The sequence below is a fragment of the Aedes albopictus genome, chromosome 1 (assembly GCF_035046485.1).
Source record: "Aedes albopictus strain Foshan chromosome 1, AalbF5, whole genome shotgun sequence".
Lineage (NCBI taxonomy): Eukaryota > Metazoa > Arthropoda > Insecta > Diptera > Culicidae > Aedes > Aedes albopictus.
This window is the reverse complement of record NC_085136.1, coordinates 162,758,038-162,777,814: the sequence shown is the minus strand read 5'-3', so window position 1 is coordinate 162,777,814 and position 19,777 is coordinate 162,758,038. Positions and strand designations below refer to the sequence as shown.

General features: G+C 46.4%; 2 protein-coding genes across 5 annotated transcripts in view; one reads left to right on the top strand and one right to left on the bottom strand.

Moving 5' to 3' along the window:
* LOC109431456 (ataxin-1) overlaps window positions 1–10,104 on the bottom strand; it is a 142,487-nt gene extending 132,383 nt beyond the window's left edge. Inside the window, exon 1 of the mRNA XM_062845710.1 lies at window positions 9,966–10,104. The gene's annotated coding sequence lies outside the window, so the exon portion shown is untranslated. The remainder of the gene's footprint in view (window positions 1–9,965) is intronic.
* The window catches only part of LOC109427666 (serine/threonine-protein kinase Smg1), a 98,216-nt gene that overhangs the window by 40,195 nt on the left and 38,244 nt on the right, over window positions 1–19,777 (top strand). For all 4 annotated transcript variants that reach the window (XR_009996244.1, XM_062845706.1, XM_062845705.1 and 1 more), the window contains 3 exons: window positions 105–1,172; window positions 9,169–11,876; window positions 11,967–12,369. Coding sequence is in view for 3 of the 4 variants with exons in the window: in XM_062845706.1 (XP_062701690.1) it covers window positions 105–1,172; window positions 9,169–11,876; window positions 11,967–12,369 (4,179 nt within the window). In the remaining variant the exon portion in view is untranslated. The remainder of the gene's footprint in view (window positions 1–104; window positions 1,173–9,168; window positions 11,877–11,966; window positions 12,370–19,777) is intronic.

Genomic DNA, 19,777 nt, shown 5'->3' with positions numbered 1-19,777 from the left:
TACTGCATCTTACGCCTTTGCCATACTTTTTGATGAACGGATAGTTAATTATAATGAAAGCATGTGACATTGTAGTACATTTACAATTTACGTTTATTTTTCAGGTCAGTCAATTCACCGGGAATAACCAAAGACGTAGTCAACAGATTTACGAATTACAAAACTGGTACGTAAGCACGGAAAACACGGGCGACTTGCGCTCGCAGTATTTTCGAAATTTCATCGAGAAGATCGGCTTCCATCGGGATACCGAGGCTATTGACGAATTTCTCATGGAAGCGTTCACCAAGTCGTGGTTCATTAGCAAGGATAAAAACTACGCCTATGGCAACATGGCACTGAATGACTTGCGGTGCTTGGTGCCTTGGGTCCAATGGGAAGCTGCCCATTTTTGTGTCAACAACAAACTACGAACCCCACTCGGAAAACCCCAGGAAACATTCCTGAAGATTGAGTCGATCATAAAAGAGGATGCCAGAGTTCTGTCGTTGAAAGAACGCACGCCAGTGAAAGATATCAACGTGTCGATGGCAAATCAACGCCATGCAAGAATTTTGTTGGGTTTTCTGGAAGCACTGGAGAAGGCCATCTATAATGCTGCTGAAGGAACAGCCTTTGCGTTACCAAATCCGGAAAAGCCCGCCAGAACTTTCTTCCGGGTGAATGCACCTACCTGCGCCGAGTGGTTCAACCGTATCCGCACGGCAGTAGATCTGGTTGCCTTGCATTGCATGGAACCGGAAATGGTGATCCGTTACTCAGAGGCTGTACTGAAGGAGTTGGTCCTGGCCAACAAAGTGAACGATCTAATATTTGAGCACACCTTGATGTCCCTGGTTTGGGCACTGCTGCGAAGCTGGGAAAGTGATGCCCTCTATGGCGTGTACGTGTGGGCGAAAAAGGTGACCGGAAGAAAATATCAGTGGATCAAGATGGCAGCAGAGGAAGCCGCAGGTCACCGTGAAGCAGCAACCGATGGGTTCTTGAATATCCTAGCGGATCCCGAGTCGGCCAATTTGGATCGACACATCCGAGACTTCATCGTTGATCAGATCACATTGTCGTTGACCTTTACGGAAAGGCTTCCGGAGTTGTACGATTTTCTAGTTGCTGAAGAGACCAGTGAAACACCGAGAGTAACTATTCCGCTGTTTACCTTTACGTCGCAACAGGTGAGTGAATACTATGGTAGGGTAATTTGCCAATTGTTGCACGGCTAAAAACTCGCCTATTGTTGCACACTCCATGTTTTTCTTATGGGGTGTGCAACAATTGGCGGATTTTTAGCCGTGCAACAATTGGCAAATTACCCTATAACTTATTCTCGATGATATAGGCATATAGGGATTGATTGATTGGAACAATTTACTTACAATAGGTAGCAGTAGGTCGGCTCCAGAGGCACGTTCTCCTCCATTTGGGAAATTTGTGCCAATACAATAGGAGCAATACATACGAATAATTTTTTGCATGGTTCTTTTTTTGGCAACAAATCAATTTTGGAGCAATTCGAATGAAAATGTGTACACAGAGAAACGCGGTTAGTACTATTCGTGTACGAAAAATCTAGTCAATAGGTTCAAAATTGACCAAGATACAGCAAGAAAACGATCCGTGCAAAAAAAAAAAAAAAAAAAGGTATTGTTTCGAAGAGGAGCTAGTGCACTGCCTATGATTGCCTATGGCGCAGGCGGTTGCACTACTTTTTCCCGAATATTGTTTCCTCGAATCCCGTTTTCCCGAATGACCCATGCAAGCATATTGATCTAACCGACAGGTCGCCGGGTGGTTTCTCCGCCTTTTTTCCCTACCATCAGGCTCTGCTGCTTTCAAACCTTCTGCAGGACTACTTCTTCCAGACATTGGCTGAAAGTCTCTTGAATAAAGACAAATCAAACAATCAATTTCAGACAATTCTACATAGCAGATCTATTTCATGGGGAGTAAGGTTCATTATCGGTGACCGTCCCCTCATTGTCCGACCCAGCCCTCGATGATCATACCGAAAGCCAAGGCCAAGGACGTGGGTAATGACGCGGGTCTGGAAGGGAGCTAATACGCCTTGTTTTGGTCATCACCACGACCACACATCTGTTACCCCACCCCACGGATTCGTATTGTCATAGGTCCTTAAAGTAGGTCTTTTTGCCCTTATCTTGGTCTTCAGAGAGCGACTTTAGCAGCGGGGAACACCACCCGCCGTTCGTTTCGCTCATTCTCAGTTCGAGCTTACTGCATCCGCCGCCTAGCCCGTTGGCAGGTGCTGCGCAAGTCCGCAATCGCTTGAATCCACTAGTAGACCGGTGGTCTCCCATTTCTTGGGTGGATTTGCCTAGACGTGGTCGCATCGCACGCGCACAGGAGCACAGTTACCAGCTCGTCACCGTTCTAACCAAGTAGATTTCGCTCACGGCGGAGCACCTCCCTAAAAACCCCTTCTTCGAAGCACGATGTCTTCCACCTTCGATGGCTTAACTTTGGCCTACCCGCCTCTTCCTCTACCCACTGCCTGCTGTTGTTGTTGTCGATACTGTAGCGAACCGCCAGGTGATCGCTGTGAGTGTAGCTATCGTCTACTCTCCAGTTCGAACTACTTTTTAGGCCAGGACTACAAAAGGTCACGTGAATAATCGACTCCGCATCGTTTCGCCTAAAGGTACTCTTGGTACCGACATTAGCCAGTGTCTCTAGCAGAATCTGACCTCGCTGGTTCGTAAAACGGTTTCCCCATTCCACGGCCAAGGCATTGAAGTCACCTGCTATTACAACCGACCTTCGTTTAGTTTCCAGCATTCGTTCGTCATACATTCCAGCATATGCGTGAAATGCTTCATCGACCACCGCGGAGGCGCATAACAGCTACAAAGTAAGACCCCGTTACTTTGACGATTACGAAGCCCTCGGGTATTTACCCGTTGTCCATATCGCCGCCATTTTTCCGGTCCCATCCGCGACCCAATCGCCGTTGCCGGCGGGTACTCAGTAAGGGTCCGCTATGATATCCGGCCTCCATTCAGTAACCTCCTGACAAAGCAGTTGCTGAGCTGCGTCATAGAGGTTCAGTTTTAGTTGCGTTACCTGCACTGCGATTTGTTCACTGCGGCTTTCTTGAAGGCCGGACACCTTGGACCACCCGTTGGGTGCCTATTGTTCACGGATTTCCCGGTACAAATCAGACAAATGGGTGAACTCGTGCAGCCTTGTGCCATATGGCCCTCGGCGGCGCATCTCCTGCACAGTTTGCTCCTGTCAGGTGTCCTGGTTCCATACACCTGAAGCAAACCTCCTGTGGCTCATGCAAGGCCAGATGACATACTGACCAACCCACCATGATCTTCCCTACTTTAACGGACTTATTTACATCCGCCACGGGTACCTGTGTCCCTGCCGGCCCTTTCCGTAAGCCGAACGTGTGCAGTGGCCACCTGCATCTCGCACTGTTGCCGCAGTGCCGTAACGATCTCTTCCGCTTCGGTGATTTCGGCTAGGTTCTACACCTTCAGAGTCGCCTTCGCTGTAAGAGCTTTCACCTCAACCCCTTCTCCTTTTCAAGCGGTGCCCTTGCGCTTCTTGTCGCGCTTGAGCTCAAAAACCCTTTCACCCGTACGAGTACGTCTAATACTGCGCACGTCGGCTTCTAGATCCACGAGGTTGGCGTCGCTGTTGTTAAGACCTGTTGCTGAGGGCTTAACTACGGTCGTGGTCCCTTGTTTCCTTCCATCCGAGACGGGCCTGCCTTTTCAGGCTCAGCTTCCCAGCTTTTCGGGACGCCTGGCTGAGGTCCGACTTGCCGGCATAATACTGCCGACTGCATCCGCTACACCTGCTGGGCTTCTTGTAAAGGCCTCCGTCTGGGTAGACTTCGTAACTATTGCTTTCGCCGATTCTGAAGTTTCACGAGTCTCTCGTGATCTTGCTTGGCATCGTCCATCGACTCACGAAGTCGTTCTTGATTATGTTGGGCTTTGTGGACGCAAAGTCGATTATCTTGCCAAGCTGCTGCTCAGCCACCTCTATTGCAGATAGCTCATCTCTGTTTTTGGACGATGGCCCTCATCAACCACGCTCAATCCGCAGGCTAGCCGGGGAATGGATAGGTGCTCCCACGTTGCAGCTGCGTGCGCAGTTTGCTGCTCCTGACTCCTCACTTCTCCCCAACGGAGACCTAGCCAACGCATTCCTCGCGAAAGGGTTAGCCTCCAGTTAGCCAGCCAGTTACTTCCACTTGTATTTTGATTTTGTTTGTAGCACGAGTAGCACGGGAAAAGAGGTCCATGCCAGAGCCCTGCATTAACGCGGCAAAATACTGTGGGGGGTGCCCAGGTACCTCACAGGCTTCGTTAATGATCGAGCACCCCCTCGATAACGCATGCCTCGACACGGGTCGCTTGACACATTGAATTAGGGTTAGGAGTCGTATTCTTAGCCGCCAACTACACGATTTACTCGCAAAAAGGAAGGGGGGTGGGGGTAGGTTCGTAGTGGGTCGAGGATGTACCTAGTTATTTATTACACCAACAAACCTAACCTCAAAATGACTGACAAGTGACAATTCTCGGGTCACTTTGTCAAGTGTAACAAGAGCATGAAAAGGACTACAACAAGGTCGGTAATGTAGTATTGTGCTTTGCATGAAAACCACAAGTATGGCGACTACTTTCCAAGGCCTTATGTGATAGTCGAAATTCAATCGCGGTGCAAATAGCACGTGCAGTCACAGCAGTCATCACATCATCCGGCCATGTGGCGACTCTTTTTTAAGAATGATCAAAGAGCCCTCTGATGGAAAATTTGAAAACAGGTCTGTTTCCTTAGGCGACTATCTCGCGCGTACCTTTGATTGCGGGTAAAAGTAATCGCCAAAGTAGATTTTATTCTGATTCGTATAATAGTAGAGACGATGTGATCTTTATGCCGTGGTAGTAGATATTTTTTGTCTGCTTCGTGCATTTGTGTGATCTGTCAAAACGACCTGAGAATTGTCAATCATTTTGAGGTTAGGTTTGGTGGTGTAATAAACAGTTCTGCCTGCTTCGTTGGCTGTTGGAGGTGGTCCCCAATCCCACACTACCTAAGGGCGCCGTTATAGTTACCGCGCTGCCATTTAGTGCCGCGTGAAAGTGAGAGTGAGAGTGCGCGTACAAAGGATTTTCGTAGATTTACTGTTGTTGATATTCTTCTTTGCGGTTTCGCACACGCGCACTCTCACTCTCACGCGTAACTATAACGGCGCCCTTACGCGTGAGAGTGGGAGTGTGCGTGTGCGAAGCCGCAAATAAGAATATCAACAACAGCAAATCCACGCAAATGACACATTCCAGCGTAACGGGACACCGCGAGGAACTAACTTTCGTGAACAAATGACGTCTGCAATCGAATGCAATGTTCATGATCATATGGTTTAACAGGTTTTATAACAAGCTTATTAGATGTACTTCCTGATGCAATACTTGTTCTATGGGGTTTTGGTTCCAATTTACATAATATAACACGTTACATTTCGTAACGGGACACCATCGCAGAAATCTTCTTTTCAAAATTTTCTAACTGAAATGCGTATATCAGCTCTGTTATGAGGTTTTGAATAATAAAGTCTTCTAGACATTCCTTCTTTGGATTGATGTGAACAAGATTGCCAAAGTGAGTTTTACTGAGAAATGTATAGTTTCGGAAATATTCTTGATTTAGTTTTGGGAGCGCAGCGTTACGCTCGCGTGAAAACAGTGTTTTGCTAATGGTGTCCCGTTACGGCTAAAGACATTTAGTTGTAGATCAAATGCTTTGCTAGATAGAATGTTGGTGTCTTCTGCAATGTTCTTCAGACAGATGGTAGCTGTCCGACAGGACACAGATAGGCCTTCAAACCCGCCACTATGGTGGCCATCGGCATGGGCCCTGGAGAACCTGTTTCGAGGTTTATTAAACCTTCACGTACCCGATTCCCGACAACTCATTTTCAAAATGCTGGCATTTCGTCAATTTTCATCCGATTTTTTTGAAGTCGCCCTCAATTGATCATAAATTTGTGCGAGTTTATTACACTCAAGTGGCCGTTAAATATTCGGAACCATTCCGGCGATATTCCGGATTGTGCAGGGGTCAGGGGGTTGTCAAAATGGCTAAAAGTGATTATTTCGAGTGTTGTTGTGTTTGAACTATCGATTTTCAAGGAATTTTTTGTTGCGAACAAAAACCAGATTGGAATAAGTTGGCCCATCCGAATCCCCGTGACAGGTTCCGCGGGGCCTCATTGGGGACACTTCTGGTTTTCAACCTAAACATGCCGTGCGACATATCAATCTTCATGATTTCGAATGACTGAGACAGAAACGATTGACTGAAGTATGTATCAACTAATTTGGCCACCCCGGAACATATAGCACAGGTTTCACAGAAATGTCATCGGGGACATTTCTAGTTGGCAACCAAAACATGCTGAGCGACGTGTCAATCTTCATGATTTCGAAAGAATGGGATAGAAAAAAATGACTTAAGTATGTATCAACTAATATGGCCGCTCCGTAACACCTGGGGCAGGTTCCGCGGGGGCCTCTAAAACACAATAACACAAACGAAATAATCAGTTTTGGCCATTTGGCAAAACAGATCCCTTCCCCACCCCCTGACCACAGTACAACCCAGAATATCTCCCGAATGGTTCCGGATAATACATGGCCACTTGAGTGTAATAAATAAGCACCAATTTATGATCGATCGAGAGCGACTTAAAAAAAATCGGATGAAAATTGACGAAATGCCAGAATTTTTAAAATGAGTCATCGGGGGTCGGGTACGTGAAGTTTAATTGTATCTCCATAACTATGGTTGTGCGACGTATCTATCTTCGCGGTTTTTCCACATTCTACATTATAATGATCCGAAGAAGATTTAATGATATCTATAGTACATTCTTCCAACACAGTCTTTTCAAGCATATGTCGCATGTTGCTTTAATCCTTTATTTGAAGGCTCATGCGGCTTGGGAATAAAGGAACCAATTTTATTTGAAATAAATTTTACATTTTAAAGGGGATTTTTCTTTTATACTATGTTAGTTTTGGGGAACCGTTAAACTGGCGGCTTGGTCAAGGTTAGAGTAAACAATGTTTTATTTTGGAAGCGATGGGATTATGGGGGCTTTCTGTTGATATTTAGCTAACGACAACCAGTAAAAATACAAACAAACGGATTTCGAGAAGAAAAAAAGGTTGACAACCAAAACGACAAGACTTTTAATCAATGGTTACTAATTTATGTAGTCACAAAAAGTAATGCAATGCCATTTTTGTGATGCATTTTACATTTATTTTATTTTCAATAAGAATATAAGCTTCAAAATATGTTTGTCGTCATAAAAGTAAATTATACGGTGATTATGGGGTTAAAAAGGAATGCCAACCATCACTTCGAGATTTTCATGTTTTCAACGTTGTGTGATTCTATATGCCTTTTTATACATCATGGTGGTAATTCATAGGACATGTAGAAAAGGTTATAGCATTCAAAGAGTATGCTGGTACAACAAAACCTAATAAAATATCACTTGTTATACTGATCCATCAGAATACCTGCCATTTCTTTACGTACACACTCAAAACAGATTCGCGGGTTCGGCAAAATCGCGCACAGCCGTCTGCTCAGCAAAATCTTTATCTGGTATCTCAGCAAAAAGTGACGATTGTTAACTGATTCTCAGCAAAACGATTGCCGACTATCAGCAATGAACTGTCAAAATTGCCGAGATCCCGGCAAAATGATTGTTTGCTGATTGCTCGGCTGTGCGAATCTCGGCAAAAGTTTGAAAAATTCTGATATCCCGACAATCTGAATTAAGTGTGTAGTTTTCGTTGAGCTGAGAAGCAGGCTTTGTTCCAGTAGGGCCGTTACACCAAGAAGGATAATGTAAATATATACCACCTACAATATCATTTCATCATGGTTACAGTTTTTTGGTTAAATATTTGATCAAACCAAACTTATTTATCTACTTATGAATGTCTAAAATTTTCGTAACGGGACACCATGTCTACGTACCCATTGTAACGCCTAAGATAAAGCGTCGATCAAGGTAACCCATGTGTTGGAAGAAAGGTCTCCACGAGTACTAAGAGAATCCTGGAAATCATTTTTCTAAAGTTCGTAATAAATTCGTTATTACAACAAATGTGCTATTTTCGTAACGGGACACCATTAAATTGCGGCTATTGCAAAAAGTGCTTAAAACATATCTAAACCCATTTTTATGAAAAGTTGCCTTTGGGTGTATAAAATATACATTATTATACTACATTTACAAAAAATAGGTATAATGTTTTTGAACTTTCATATGCAAGCAGGCATATTTGAAACTTATCAATGAAAAATTTCATTTTTCTTACATAAAATGCTATTACTTCACCTAACTATTTAAATAAGTTACTGATGAAATTTTAAGTAAAACAAATGGTTTTCCTAAGATTGAATCTACCCTCTTTCATATGCTGGAAAGCTTGGGGCAAAACAATCACTTTGAAATTTCACACCCTTGGCGTAGAAGTGCGTGGAATGTGTCAAATCCTTTGAACGCGCACTCCCACTCTCACTTTGACGTGGTACTATGGCAGCGCGGTAAGCCTTGACCTTCGTTTAATCAGCTGTCGCCCGTATCGTCTCGGAACTAGAGAGATGGTGCCGCTTGCATAGGAGTAACTATATCCTATAGATTAATCAGGACTGACCTGTAGATCAGTCGTAACCACAAGGTGGTCTCAGGGCTCGGAAATCGGCTACGAAGGTCATGCCGCCGGTGCCCTACAGATGCATGCGGTAGAACTCGACCCTTCAATCAAACAGTTGGCCGCGCGAAAAACTCCCTGGTATGCTGTCGTTGTGGCCTGGCTATGTCGTTGGCAGCCTACTAGGTCGGATCTGAACTCATGGTATGGTATAGGGACTGGGCAAGGCCCAGGGTAGTGCATCCGCCTCCGTTCATAATGTTCCACGTTTTGTCGGGTTTCATGCTGCAGCATAATCGGCTACATCTCAAGATACACGTCATCGAGCTCACCCTCGTCCGGTAACATTGCCTCGAGATTTTGTGCATATGATCATGTTTCCGATCAATCCCAGCCATATCTCATTGCACTACAACGCTACCAATTCTATTCCAAATCATCTTAATATTTTCAGGTCAAAGACTGGATCGCATACGAAAAAACCAGAGACAAAAACGTGATTGACATGTCCCACTGGGAGCTGATCGATTTGGGCACCGATGTGCCCAATAACTTCTCGTGCTACAAAATTCTGTGCGACACGGAAAACACGATTGCTATTTCGTTCCTGAAACAGTTTACCACCAGCCAGGAGGAAACCCTTCGCATCTGCAACGAGGTGATCCACAGTGCCCTGCAGGAGTGTCTTCTGACCAAATCACGGGAACATCTATTCCAGCTGATCATCACAAACCACGTGGGGCACATTGCCACCCTGAACGAGTACACTCTGGACAATTCCAAATCGATTCGCGTGGAGAAGCATTACGGCTCACTGGCCATGATGCGGGTGTTGCATTGGTCGGAGTATTTGGACGCCGGTAAAAACTGCGAACAGCACAATATGGAAATGCGGCTGGATTTGGTCTCGGTGGCTAGGAAGGAGAACAACTTCAGGCTGTGTCAGTATGAGCTGGATATTTTCTACAGAGATTCCAACCTGGCAAGGGAGTTGGGTTTGGTAAAACAGCTAAATGTGGACAAAGCTCAGCAGCACTTGATGGGCGAGAAGGTGGGCTGTGAGGTTTGGGACGCAAGTTTGAGTAGGGCTGTGTATGAACAGTGCAAGTGGATCTACTGTCAACCAGGAAGAAAACAGGAAGCAATTCAGTTCGCGTCCCAAGCGGCTCGGCAGATTTCCGAACACTTGGATGTTCTGGAGGAAAATGCTACAGACGAACTTCGCGAAAGAAAATCTCGCTTTTTACTTACCTTGGCAGATTGGGTACAGAGTGAGGATGCAAAGCTTCTTCAACATGATTCGAGCACGGCTTTGAACGTGTTAATCGCATCCCTGCCGGAAGTGAGACCGACCATCGACGGTCGCATGTTGTCCATCTTCTCTTGCTTGGACATTGTCGTGGGAAAAATTCTACAGGCAAGCACTCAGTCCTGTCCGGAACTGGCCAAAGCTTGGTGCCAGTTTGCTTCCTGGTGCTATCGCTGGGGAAAGAAGATGGTCGAGTTCAACACGGAGGCCAACACAGCTCATAATGTTAACCTGGAGGAAATAAATAAAATCTTACCATCCAATCTGTCAGAAGAAGTTCAGAAATCGATTCTGGTCATCCTCAACCAACACGAGGTGATTTCCGAAGAGGAAGAATTTGGCTTGAACGAAACGAGCTCCACGGATCTCCTGGAGTCGCTGAAGGCAACCGTGCCCGAATTGCAGAACTGTCCTCCGGAGAAGCTTCAGTCGATTGTGGAGATTTGGCGTCAAACTCACAAAACGGTATACGGGTACTACGAGGCGGCTGCTTCGGCTTACTTCCGCTTCCTGGAACTGTCCTCTTCGCTTGAGATGGAAAACGAAAATGGCAATTCGTCGACTGTCACTGCAACGCTCCGTCTACTGCGATTGATCGTGAAACATGCCCTTGGACTAAAAGAAGTTCTAGAACGTGGTCTAGCCAGCACGCCTACTAAGCCATGGCGAGTTATAACTCCACAGCTATTCTCAAGGCTGAATCATCACGAACCTTATGTGAGGAAGCGGGTTTCGGAACTGCTGTGTCGAGTGGCCAAGGATGCACCACAGTTGATTATCTTCCCAGCGGTTGTGGGCTCTGTTCAGGAGAAGAAAGTCGACATAAATGAGCTGAGCGGAGAAAACACCGCGGAATGTGCGCCGAAAGATTCCGGAGATGAAACGTTAGGACTCGTGTATTGCTTCAACGCTCTGTTGGACATTTTGTCCAGGGATGCACCGGAAACCGTTCAACAGGTCAAGGTTTTGGTTCACGAATTGAGACGGATTTCACTTTTGTGGGACGAGTTTTGGGTTATATCGATGCAACAAATCTACTCCGAGTACAACAAAAGTTTCATCAATTTCGAAAATGAACTCACCAAGGTAACGGAAAATGGACAGTTGGACAAGAAACGGGATCTTCTCATAGAGAAGCATAAGCTGTTGCACCGACCTTTGGTATTCGTTCTGGAGCAGCTGTACGAGATGACTTCTCGATCGCCCGAAACAATACACGAGCGTCATTTCCAGGATCGTTTCCTAAAGTACATCAGTTTGATGATCGAAAAACTGAAAGAGCCATTAGACTTCGCTAAGCCTATCCAGGGCTGGACGCAATTCAAGATCCTGTTCGGACAAATGCAACAAAGAGGTCAAAAGCGAACTGCCTTCTCGTTGCGCCTATCTGAAATCAGCCCTGTCCTGGCCAAACTCTCCAACACGGCCATATCCATGCCTGGCATCGAGAGCACCCAAATGCAGCAAATCCTCATCCGCTCCGTGGACAATCTCGTTCAGATCCTTCCAACCAAAACCAAACCGAAAAAGCTCATGTTCTACGGCAACGATGGACGCCGTTACAGTTACCTCTTCAAAGGCCTTGAGGATCTTCATCTGGACGAACGTATCATGCAGTTCCTGTCGATTGCGAACCTCATGATGAAAAAGTCGATCGATTGCAACGGAAACATCACCTACTACCGGGCGGAACATTACTCTGTGATTCCGCTGGGGCCGCGGTCCGGCCTGATCAACTGGGTGGACAACACGGTTCCGATTTTCTCGCTGTACAAAAAGTGGCAACAACGGGAAGCACTGCAGAAAAAGGACAAACCGGGTGTGGTGAATCGACCCTCGGAGCTGTATTATCAGTAAGTATATTACTATGTTCTACAGTTTGGAATACATTATGCATTACAATCATCTCATTTCTAATTCTTTCCAACATCCATCTCCTTCAGGAAACTAACCCCCCTGCTGCAACAGCACGGCATGAAGACCAGCGACAACCGCAAGGATTGGCCCGTGCAAGCGTTGAAACAAGTGCTCAAAGAACTGCAGGAAGAAACGCCTCGCGATTTGCTCGCCAAAGAATTGTGGTGTCACAGTACGACGGCTGCCACCTGGCGGCAAGTGATTCGTAACTATTCGCTCTCGATGGCGGTAATGAGTGTCATCGGTTATATCATAGGCCTGGGGGATCGCCATTTGGACAATGTGCTGGTGAAGTTGGCGTCCGGTGAAATTGTGCATATCGATTACAATGTGTGCTTCGAGAAAGGAAAAACTCTACGGGTTCCGGAGAAGGTGCCCTTCCGGATGACACCGAATCTGGAGGAAGCGCTGGGAGTCACCGGAATTGAGGTAAGTGAATGTTTTTTTCTCCTTCCATGCTTTGATCAAAGTTTTTTCGGATTTATTTTTTAATTGACAATTTCTACCCCTTTTATTGTGCTTTTTTTGCTTGAATTCGTATCAAAAGGCATTAAGGGGTAGTGGGGTTGAGACAAACAGTTCTTTTTAGCTGTGTTCAGTTCAAAACTGCCCTTAAAACAGATTTACGTAGGTATGGCGGTTTTTAACCCGGGAGCGGTCGCATCGTGTACTGAGTACACGCACCATGAAAAATGCACGCATGTGGTACACAGCGTGAGCGCGGTGCCGTTGCAGATAGTCAAAAACGCGACCGCTCGAGGGTTAAGAGCCATGGATCACAAATTCAATAAACTTGAACGAATTTCGTCTTTTGAAAAATTGTTAACAAGATTGAGGACTATCCGATGGTATATACTGACTGATCGTAGTTTTTCAGCTAGTTTTAAGAACATCAAAATGCGACTTCCTAATATACTAATTAATTTTGGATGTATCCGATATATTCATCTGTTTTAAACATATACCTAGGGTAAAAGCACTAGTCTTTGCCCATAATTCTTTGTTCATTCTTTCCTAATTAATTTATTAATTATCGATTTGTGCGGTCCGTGGAAAAGATAACCTCAGAATTTCGAGCTGATCTTCAATTCAGGTTAGTCACTACATCTTCGAGTCTTCTCGTGATGTAGTTGGCAACGCGCCTGTCAGTAAGTAGGAGTCGTGAGTTCGAGTCTCACCGAAAGGACGAGTAACTTTTTCGCAAATTCCATTGCGATGTCCACTTCTCACTAACGCCAGTATTTGTAAAGCCTAGCTTTTGGCATTCCTTCCTCCCTATGTTTTTAGGAAGGTCTTGGTAGATATCAATTATTCATTGTAGTTAAATTCATGATGGTCACTCAGCCGTATTCACTTACAGAATTCATAAATACTTCATCGATTTGCTGCTTTAAACAATGGGTTGTCATTCCACTGTAAACCTCTTATTCCAATAAGTTTTGGCCCACCGATCGTGGAAAGTGCGTGAGTTTCGTCGTCGCGAATTGTTGTGTAAGCATTAGTTGGTTCAGGAAAATCGTGTTCGATCGTGTCGTAAATTTAAGGCTCCATTGAGAATGGCAAATATCCCAGAACTAAAAAAGCACTTTTTCCCAAATTATCAACAAATCAGAGAAAATAAGAATTTCCGATTGTTTATTTAGTCAATTATGAGAATCGGACACGCGGGTTTTGTTCGCTTTTTTGTCATTCTGGAGAAAAGTGCTATTTCAGTTCCGGATAATATGCGATTCTCATTTGAGCCTTAAGATGGCGGATTCGGCAGTTCCGGCGGACAAGTAGTCATAAAGTTTAAAAAATTTAGCGCGGAACAAATGTTTCGATGAGGAGTGATTCTGGAGGAGAAGAATGCAGCTCATGCGGTGATGCTGCAGCATAGAACCCGGCAGAATGTTCCACGAGCCGAAATGTGCAGGGATAAGGACGGGAGCCTCTTTCCGAACGGACGTGAGGTGATCGAAAGCTAGAAGCAGCACTTCGATGGGTATCTGAAAGGTGTGGATAGCGCAGATATGAAGGACCAGCAGTGGAAGAAATGACTACGTCAGTACAGCAAGGAGCATCAACGAGCCAGCCAGCTCAAGAACAATAAGTCAGCTGGGAAGGGCGAGCTGGGAACTCATCAATATCAGCTCGAAAAAGTTGGCCACCTGACTGTTCCGGCCAATAATACGGATTTGGGAGACCGAACAGCTACCGGAGAAGTGGAAAGAAGCGGTCATTTACCCTACCTACAAGAAAAGTGACAAGTTGGAGTGTGAGAACTTTCGAGCGACCACAGTTCTGAATGTCGCCTCCAAATAGCTATCCCTGATTATATTCTTTCATACATATTTCACCTAAGGAGAATGGATTTATGGGTAGTTTTCAAGCCGGCTTGGTCGACGGCCGCTCGACAATGGACCCGATTTTCAGCAGATCCTCCAAAAATACCACGAACATCAGATCCAAATGCGCAACCTGTTTATCGTCCTCAGGGCGTCGTACGACAGTATCGACCACACAGAACTATGGACAAGAGCAACTCCGGGAAGCTACGGGACGGTGTAAAAGAAAATTGCGTAAGGGTTTCGGGTGATCTGCCTAGTTCGTTCGCATAACCGGGAGCTACGACAAGGTGACGGACTCTCATGCCTGGCTGCTCCATATCTGCCTGAAAGGTATTATGCAATCAGCCGGGCTCACCAACCGGGCACGATTTTTTCATGAAATCAGGCCAATTGGGCTGTTTTGCGGATGACTTACTTACTTACCGATCAGGCTAAGGACGGGGTGGCCTCTGCTGTACATAGTAGCCGCCTCCATTCCACTCGGTCCATGGCTGTTTGTCTCCAGTCCCGCACTCTTCGTAGGGTCCGCAGATCGTCCTCCACTTGGTCGACCCACCTAGCTCGCTGAGCTTCACGTCATCTTGTACCGGTCGGATGACTCTCGAGAACCATTTTAGTCGGGTTTCTATCCGCATCCTGATGACGTGACCCGCCCACCGTAGCCTCCCGATTTTCGCGGTATGGACGATGGTTGGTTCTCTCAGCAGCTGATGTAGCTCGTGGTTCATTCGCCTTCTCCAAGTCCCGTCTTCCATCTGCACTCCGCCGTAGAAGGTACGCATCACCTTCCGTTCGAAAACTCCAAGGGCGCGTTGGTCCTCTGCACGTAGGGTCAATGTTTCGTGCCCATAGAGGACGACCGGTCTAATCAGCGTTTTGTAGATGGTTAACTTCGTGTTACGGCGAACTTTATTCGATCGTAGAGTTCTGCGGAGTCCAAAGTAAGAACGATTTCCTGCCACAATACGCCTCTGAATTTCTCTGCTGGTGTCGTTGTCGGCGGTCACCAGTGAGCCCAAGTACACGAATTCTTCAACCGCCTCGATTTCATCACCGTCGATATAAATTCGGGGTGGCGGGCGCGGTGATTCCTCCTGGAGCCCTTTGCCATCATGTACTTTGTCTTCGACACATTAATGACTAATCCGATTCGCCTGGCTTCACTCTTTAGTCGGATGTACGTTTCCGTAATCGTCTCAAATTTACGAGCAATAATATCAATATCATCGGCGAAACCAAGCAGCTGAACGGACTTCGTGAAAATCGTCCCACTCGTGTTCATCCCCGCTCTCCTTATTACACCCTCTAAAGCAATGTTGGGCAGCAAGCACGAAAGACCATCACCTTGCCGTAACTTTCTGCGAGATTCGAAGGGACTCGAGAGTGTCCCTGATACTCGAACTTCGCACATCACTCGTTCCATCGTCGCCTTGATCAATCGTATCAGTTTATCCGGGAATCCGTATTCGTGCATAATCTGCCACCGCTGGTCTCGATCGATTGTATCATACGTCGATTTGAAATCGATGAACAAGTGATGTGTGGGCACGTTGTATTCGCGGCATTTCTGCAACACATGGCGGATGGCGAACATCTGGTCCGTTGTAGCGCGTTCACCCATAAATCCAGTCTGATATTGCCCCACGAACTCTCTTGCAATCGGTGATAGACGGCGGCATAAAATTTGAGAGAGTATCTTGTAGGCAGCGCTCAGTAGTGTGATCACGCGGTAGTTCCCAAATTCCAACTTGTCGCCCTTTTTGTAGATGGGACAAGCGATACCTTCCATCCATTCCTCTGGTAATACTTCCTCCTCTCAAATCTTGGTAATGACCCAGTGGAGAAACACTGGTGAGAGCACTACCAGTGTTTCTCCACCGTATTTTAGAAGCTCGCTTGGTAGTTGATCTGCTCCAGCGGCTTTGTTGTTTTTCAACCGGCCAACCTCCTCCTCAATCTCTTGTAGGTCAGGGGCCGGAAGTCATTCGTCCTGTGCACATACTCCTAGATCTGTTACCACGCCACCTTCGGTACTTGCAACGTCGCCATTGAGGTGCTCATCGTAATGCTGCCGCCACCTCTCGACCACCTCACGCTCGCTCGTGAGAATATTCGCGTGATTATCTCGGCACATGTCGGCTTGTGGCACAAAGCCTCTGCGCGAGCGGTTCAGCTTCTCGTAAAACTTTCGTGTGTCCTTAGCGCGGTATAGCTCTTCCATCGCTTCACAATCTTGTTCTTCCTGCTGCCACTTCTTCATCCGGAAGACTGAGTTCTGCCTGTTCCGCGCCTCTCTGTAACGTGCCTCATTCGCTCTCGTACGGTGTTGCAGCATTCTCTCCCATGCTGCATTCTTCTCGTTTTTCAACTGTTCACATTCGCCGTCGTACCAGTTGTTTCTGTGATTCGGACTTGCGAAGCCTAGTGCTGTAGCCGAGGTACTACCTATGGCGGATCGGATGTCCCTCCAGCCATCTTCATGTGTAGCTGCGCCAAGCTGCTCTTCCGTTGGTAGGGCCACTGCTAACTGCTGCGCGTAGTTTGAGCCACTTCCACGTTACGCAGCTGCTCGATGTTGAGCCGCGGCGTTCGACTTCGACGCGTGGTGATAACTGTCGAAAGTTTTGAACGCATGCATACAGCGACTAAGTAGTGATCCGAATCTATATTCGCACTGCGGTATGTGCGGACATTGGTTATATCCGAGAAGAATTTACCGTCGATTAGAACGTGGTCAATTTGGTTCTCTGTTTGATGGTCGGGTGATCTCCAGGTGGCTTTGTGGATATCTTTGCGGGGGTAGAAGGTGCTTCGGACTACCATACCACGGGAGGCTGCAAAGTTTACGCATCGCTGGCCGTTATCATTCGATACGGCGTGCAGGCTGTTTCGCCCGATTACCGGTCTGTACATTTCCTCCCTTGCTACCTGCGCGTTCATGTCGCCGACAACGATTTTCACGTCACGCGGCGAGCAACCATCATATGTTTGCTCTAACTGCGCGTAGAACGCTTCTTTCTCGTCATCGGGTCTCCCTTCGTGTGGGCAGTGGACGTTGATGATGCTGTAGTTGAAGAAACGGCCCTTAACTCTCAACATGCACATCCTTGCGTTGATCGGCTGCCACCCGATCACACGTTGTCGCATCTTGCCCAACATTATAAATCCTGTTCCCAGTTCATTGGTGGTGCCCCAGCTTTGGTAGAAGGTAGCCGCTCGATGCCCGCTTTTCCACACTTTCTGTCCAGTCCAAATAAGTTCCTGCAACGCCACGATGTCGAAGTTGCGGGGATGTAGTTCGTCGTAAATTATCCTGTCACATCCTGCGAAACCTAGTGACTTGCAAGTTTCCAATCGTAGTCCTTATTTCGTCGCGTGGGTCTTTGCCGATTGTATCGAGTCGTATTTTCTCCTATGTTATTCGCTATGGCGATTTTTACGGGTGGCTTATTGGGCCTACGCCAACACTCCTGTCTCGCCGGAGGGCCATCGTGCCAGTTCTGTTTAACGTCCCAACCAACACTATGGGGCTACCACCTTGGATCTAGCTGGGCGTGGTGCAGCGTTTCTTACTCAGCCGCTGGATGCCAGAACAGATGCTGTTTGAGCCGCACCTCCTTGGTAAACAGACGCTCGGATCGTACCTCCTCAATCTAGTTCAAGTCAGAAGGACAACAGTGCCCAGGCTGCACTACCAGCTAAGCACACAACTCTTAGCTGACGGTCTTTGTCATCGCTTGACCCGTGGAAGCATGAGGTAGGACTTTGTGAGGACCAGAGCTATATTGGACGCTCTCCTTATCGACTCAGCATTTTGCGGATGACATGGATATTATTGAAAGAACATTTGGAATCATTGCAGAATTGTACAGTCGCCTGAAACGTGAAGCACTAAATGTCGGACTGATGGTAAACGCATCAAAAAACAAAGTTGATGCTGACTAGAAAAACCGTGAACGACAGGGCAAGCCGGGCAGCAATGTTGCGTTAGACGGAGACACTTCCGAAGTGGTAGAGAAGTTCGTCTACTTCGAATCTTTCTTAACGGCAGACAACAGCGTAAGCCGTGAAATAAGAAGGTGCATCATCAGTGGAAGTCGGTACTCCACAAGTCAGGCTCCACGAGAACCAGCGATCGAAAAAGATTCACCGCCGCACCAAATACACCATGTACAAGACGCTAACAAGATCTGTGATTCTTTACGAGCACGTTACTTGGACTATGCTCGAGGACGACCAAAGTGTTCGAGCGTTGAGTTAGGCTGTGTACAGGAGAACGGTGTGTGACGGCGAACGAAAAGAAAAGAAAGAAAAATCAAAGCAAGTGAAAACGCAAACATTACCGCGGAGTATGAAGAAAGTGTGGATTTGTTTCTGTTCATCGGGAAAAGGCCACGAAACGTCAAAATCCCATACAAAATCAAAACAGTGCAGTGCCCTACTTATGGTCATCAGGTTGGATGGGTGAGGGTGGGATGAGATAATGATGATGATGATGATGATGATGAGGTCGGCCAGTGTAGCAGGCTTGTGACCGTAAATGGGACCGCAGGTGAGGATCATTAGCCTGGTGATCTTCAGAGCGAACAGTCGATGTTTTGAAAAGTGAATAGAAGAAAAAAATAATCCTAGCTTGAGTCTTGCTCTGCATGCAGTTCCACTTAACAGTAAAGACTAAATTTTGTTACCACTCTGAATTCAACATACCGCTGTATGAAGGGCCAAAAGGGGCTGTGGCAGACCCGTGAGTAGAGTCACTTACTTGAAATCTGCGGGTTTAAGAGAATCTCCTTCGAGGCGAAACAGCCAAGGGCTGAAAGTCTCTATAATATAGCTACATCAGAATCTCCTTCCAGCAATATGGTCCAACAGAGTGAATAATGGAATTCACATTACTTGTTAGGCTCCGGAGGTTCGGATGTGCAGCGTTTGGGAGTGATTCCCTGTTAAATTTCGGTGGGATTCTTCGAGGGAGACCTGAGAGGCAATAAATCTTTAGGGGAATCCTTGGGGATTTTGGAACAAGACGTTCGATAACTGCAACATGTTTACGTTTCACTTAGCGAACAAAATCCGATAACTGCAACGTCAAATAGACGTCAACAACCCATCAATTGACGTTAAATGAACGCAAAATTCATTCGACTGTTCATTTGGGCTAACTTGGCGCACCGTTTTGACGGATGGCGGTGCGATAACTGCAAATTTGTTGCACTTACCGGACTTGCAGTTAAAAAGCATTGCAGTTAAACTGTTTGCACCGACCGAACGTCTACTGTAGTCCGGGAAGAATACTTAAAGGAATCCCAGAAGAAACCCCTGAAGGAGGGTGGAGGAAACCGGGTTGAATGCAAATGTCTGGGAAAATCCCTGGAGACAGTTAAAACAAATCTGAAATAATTTCGTAACAAATATTGCATAGAATCCCTGGAGGCATCCAGGAACGAATTCATGGAAACAACCAATCCCAGGAAAAAGTTCTGAAGGAATCCCAAGAAAAATCTTTA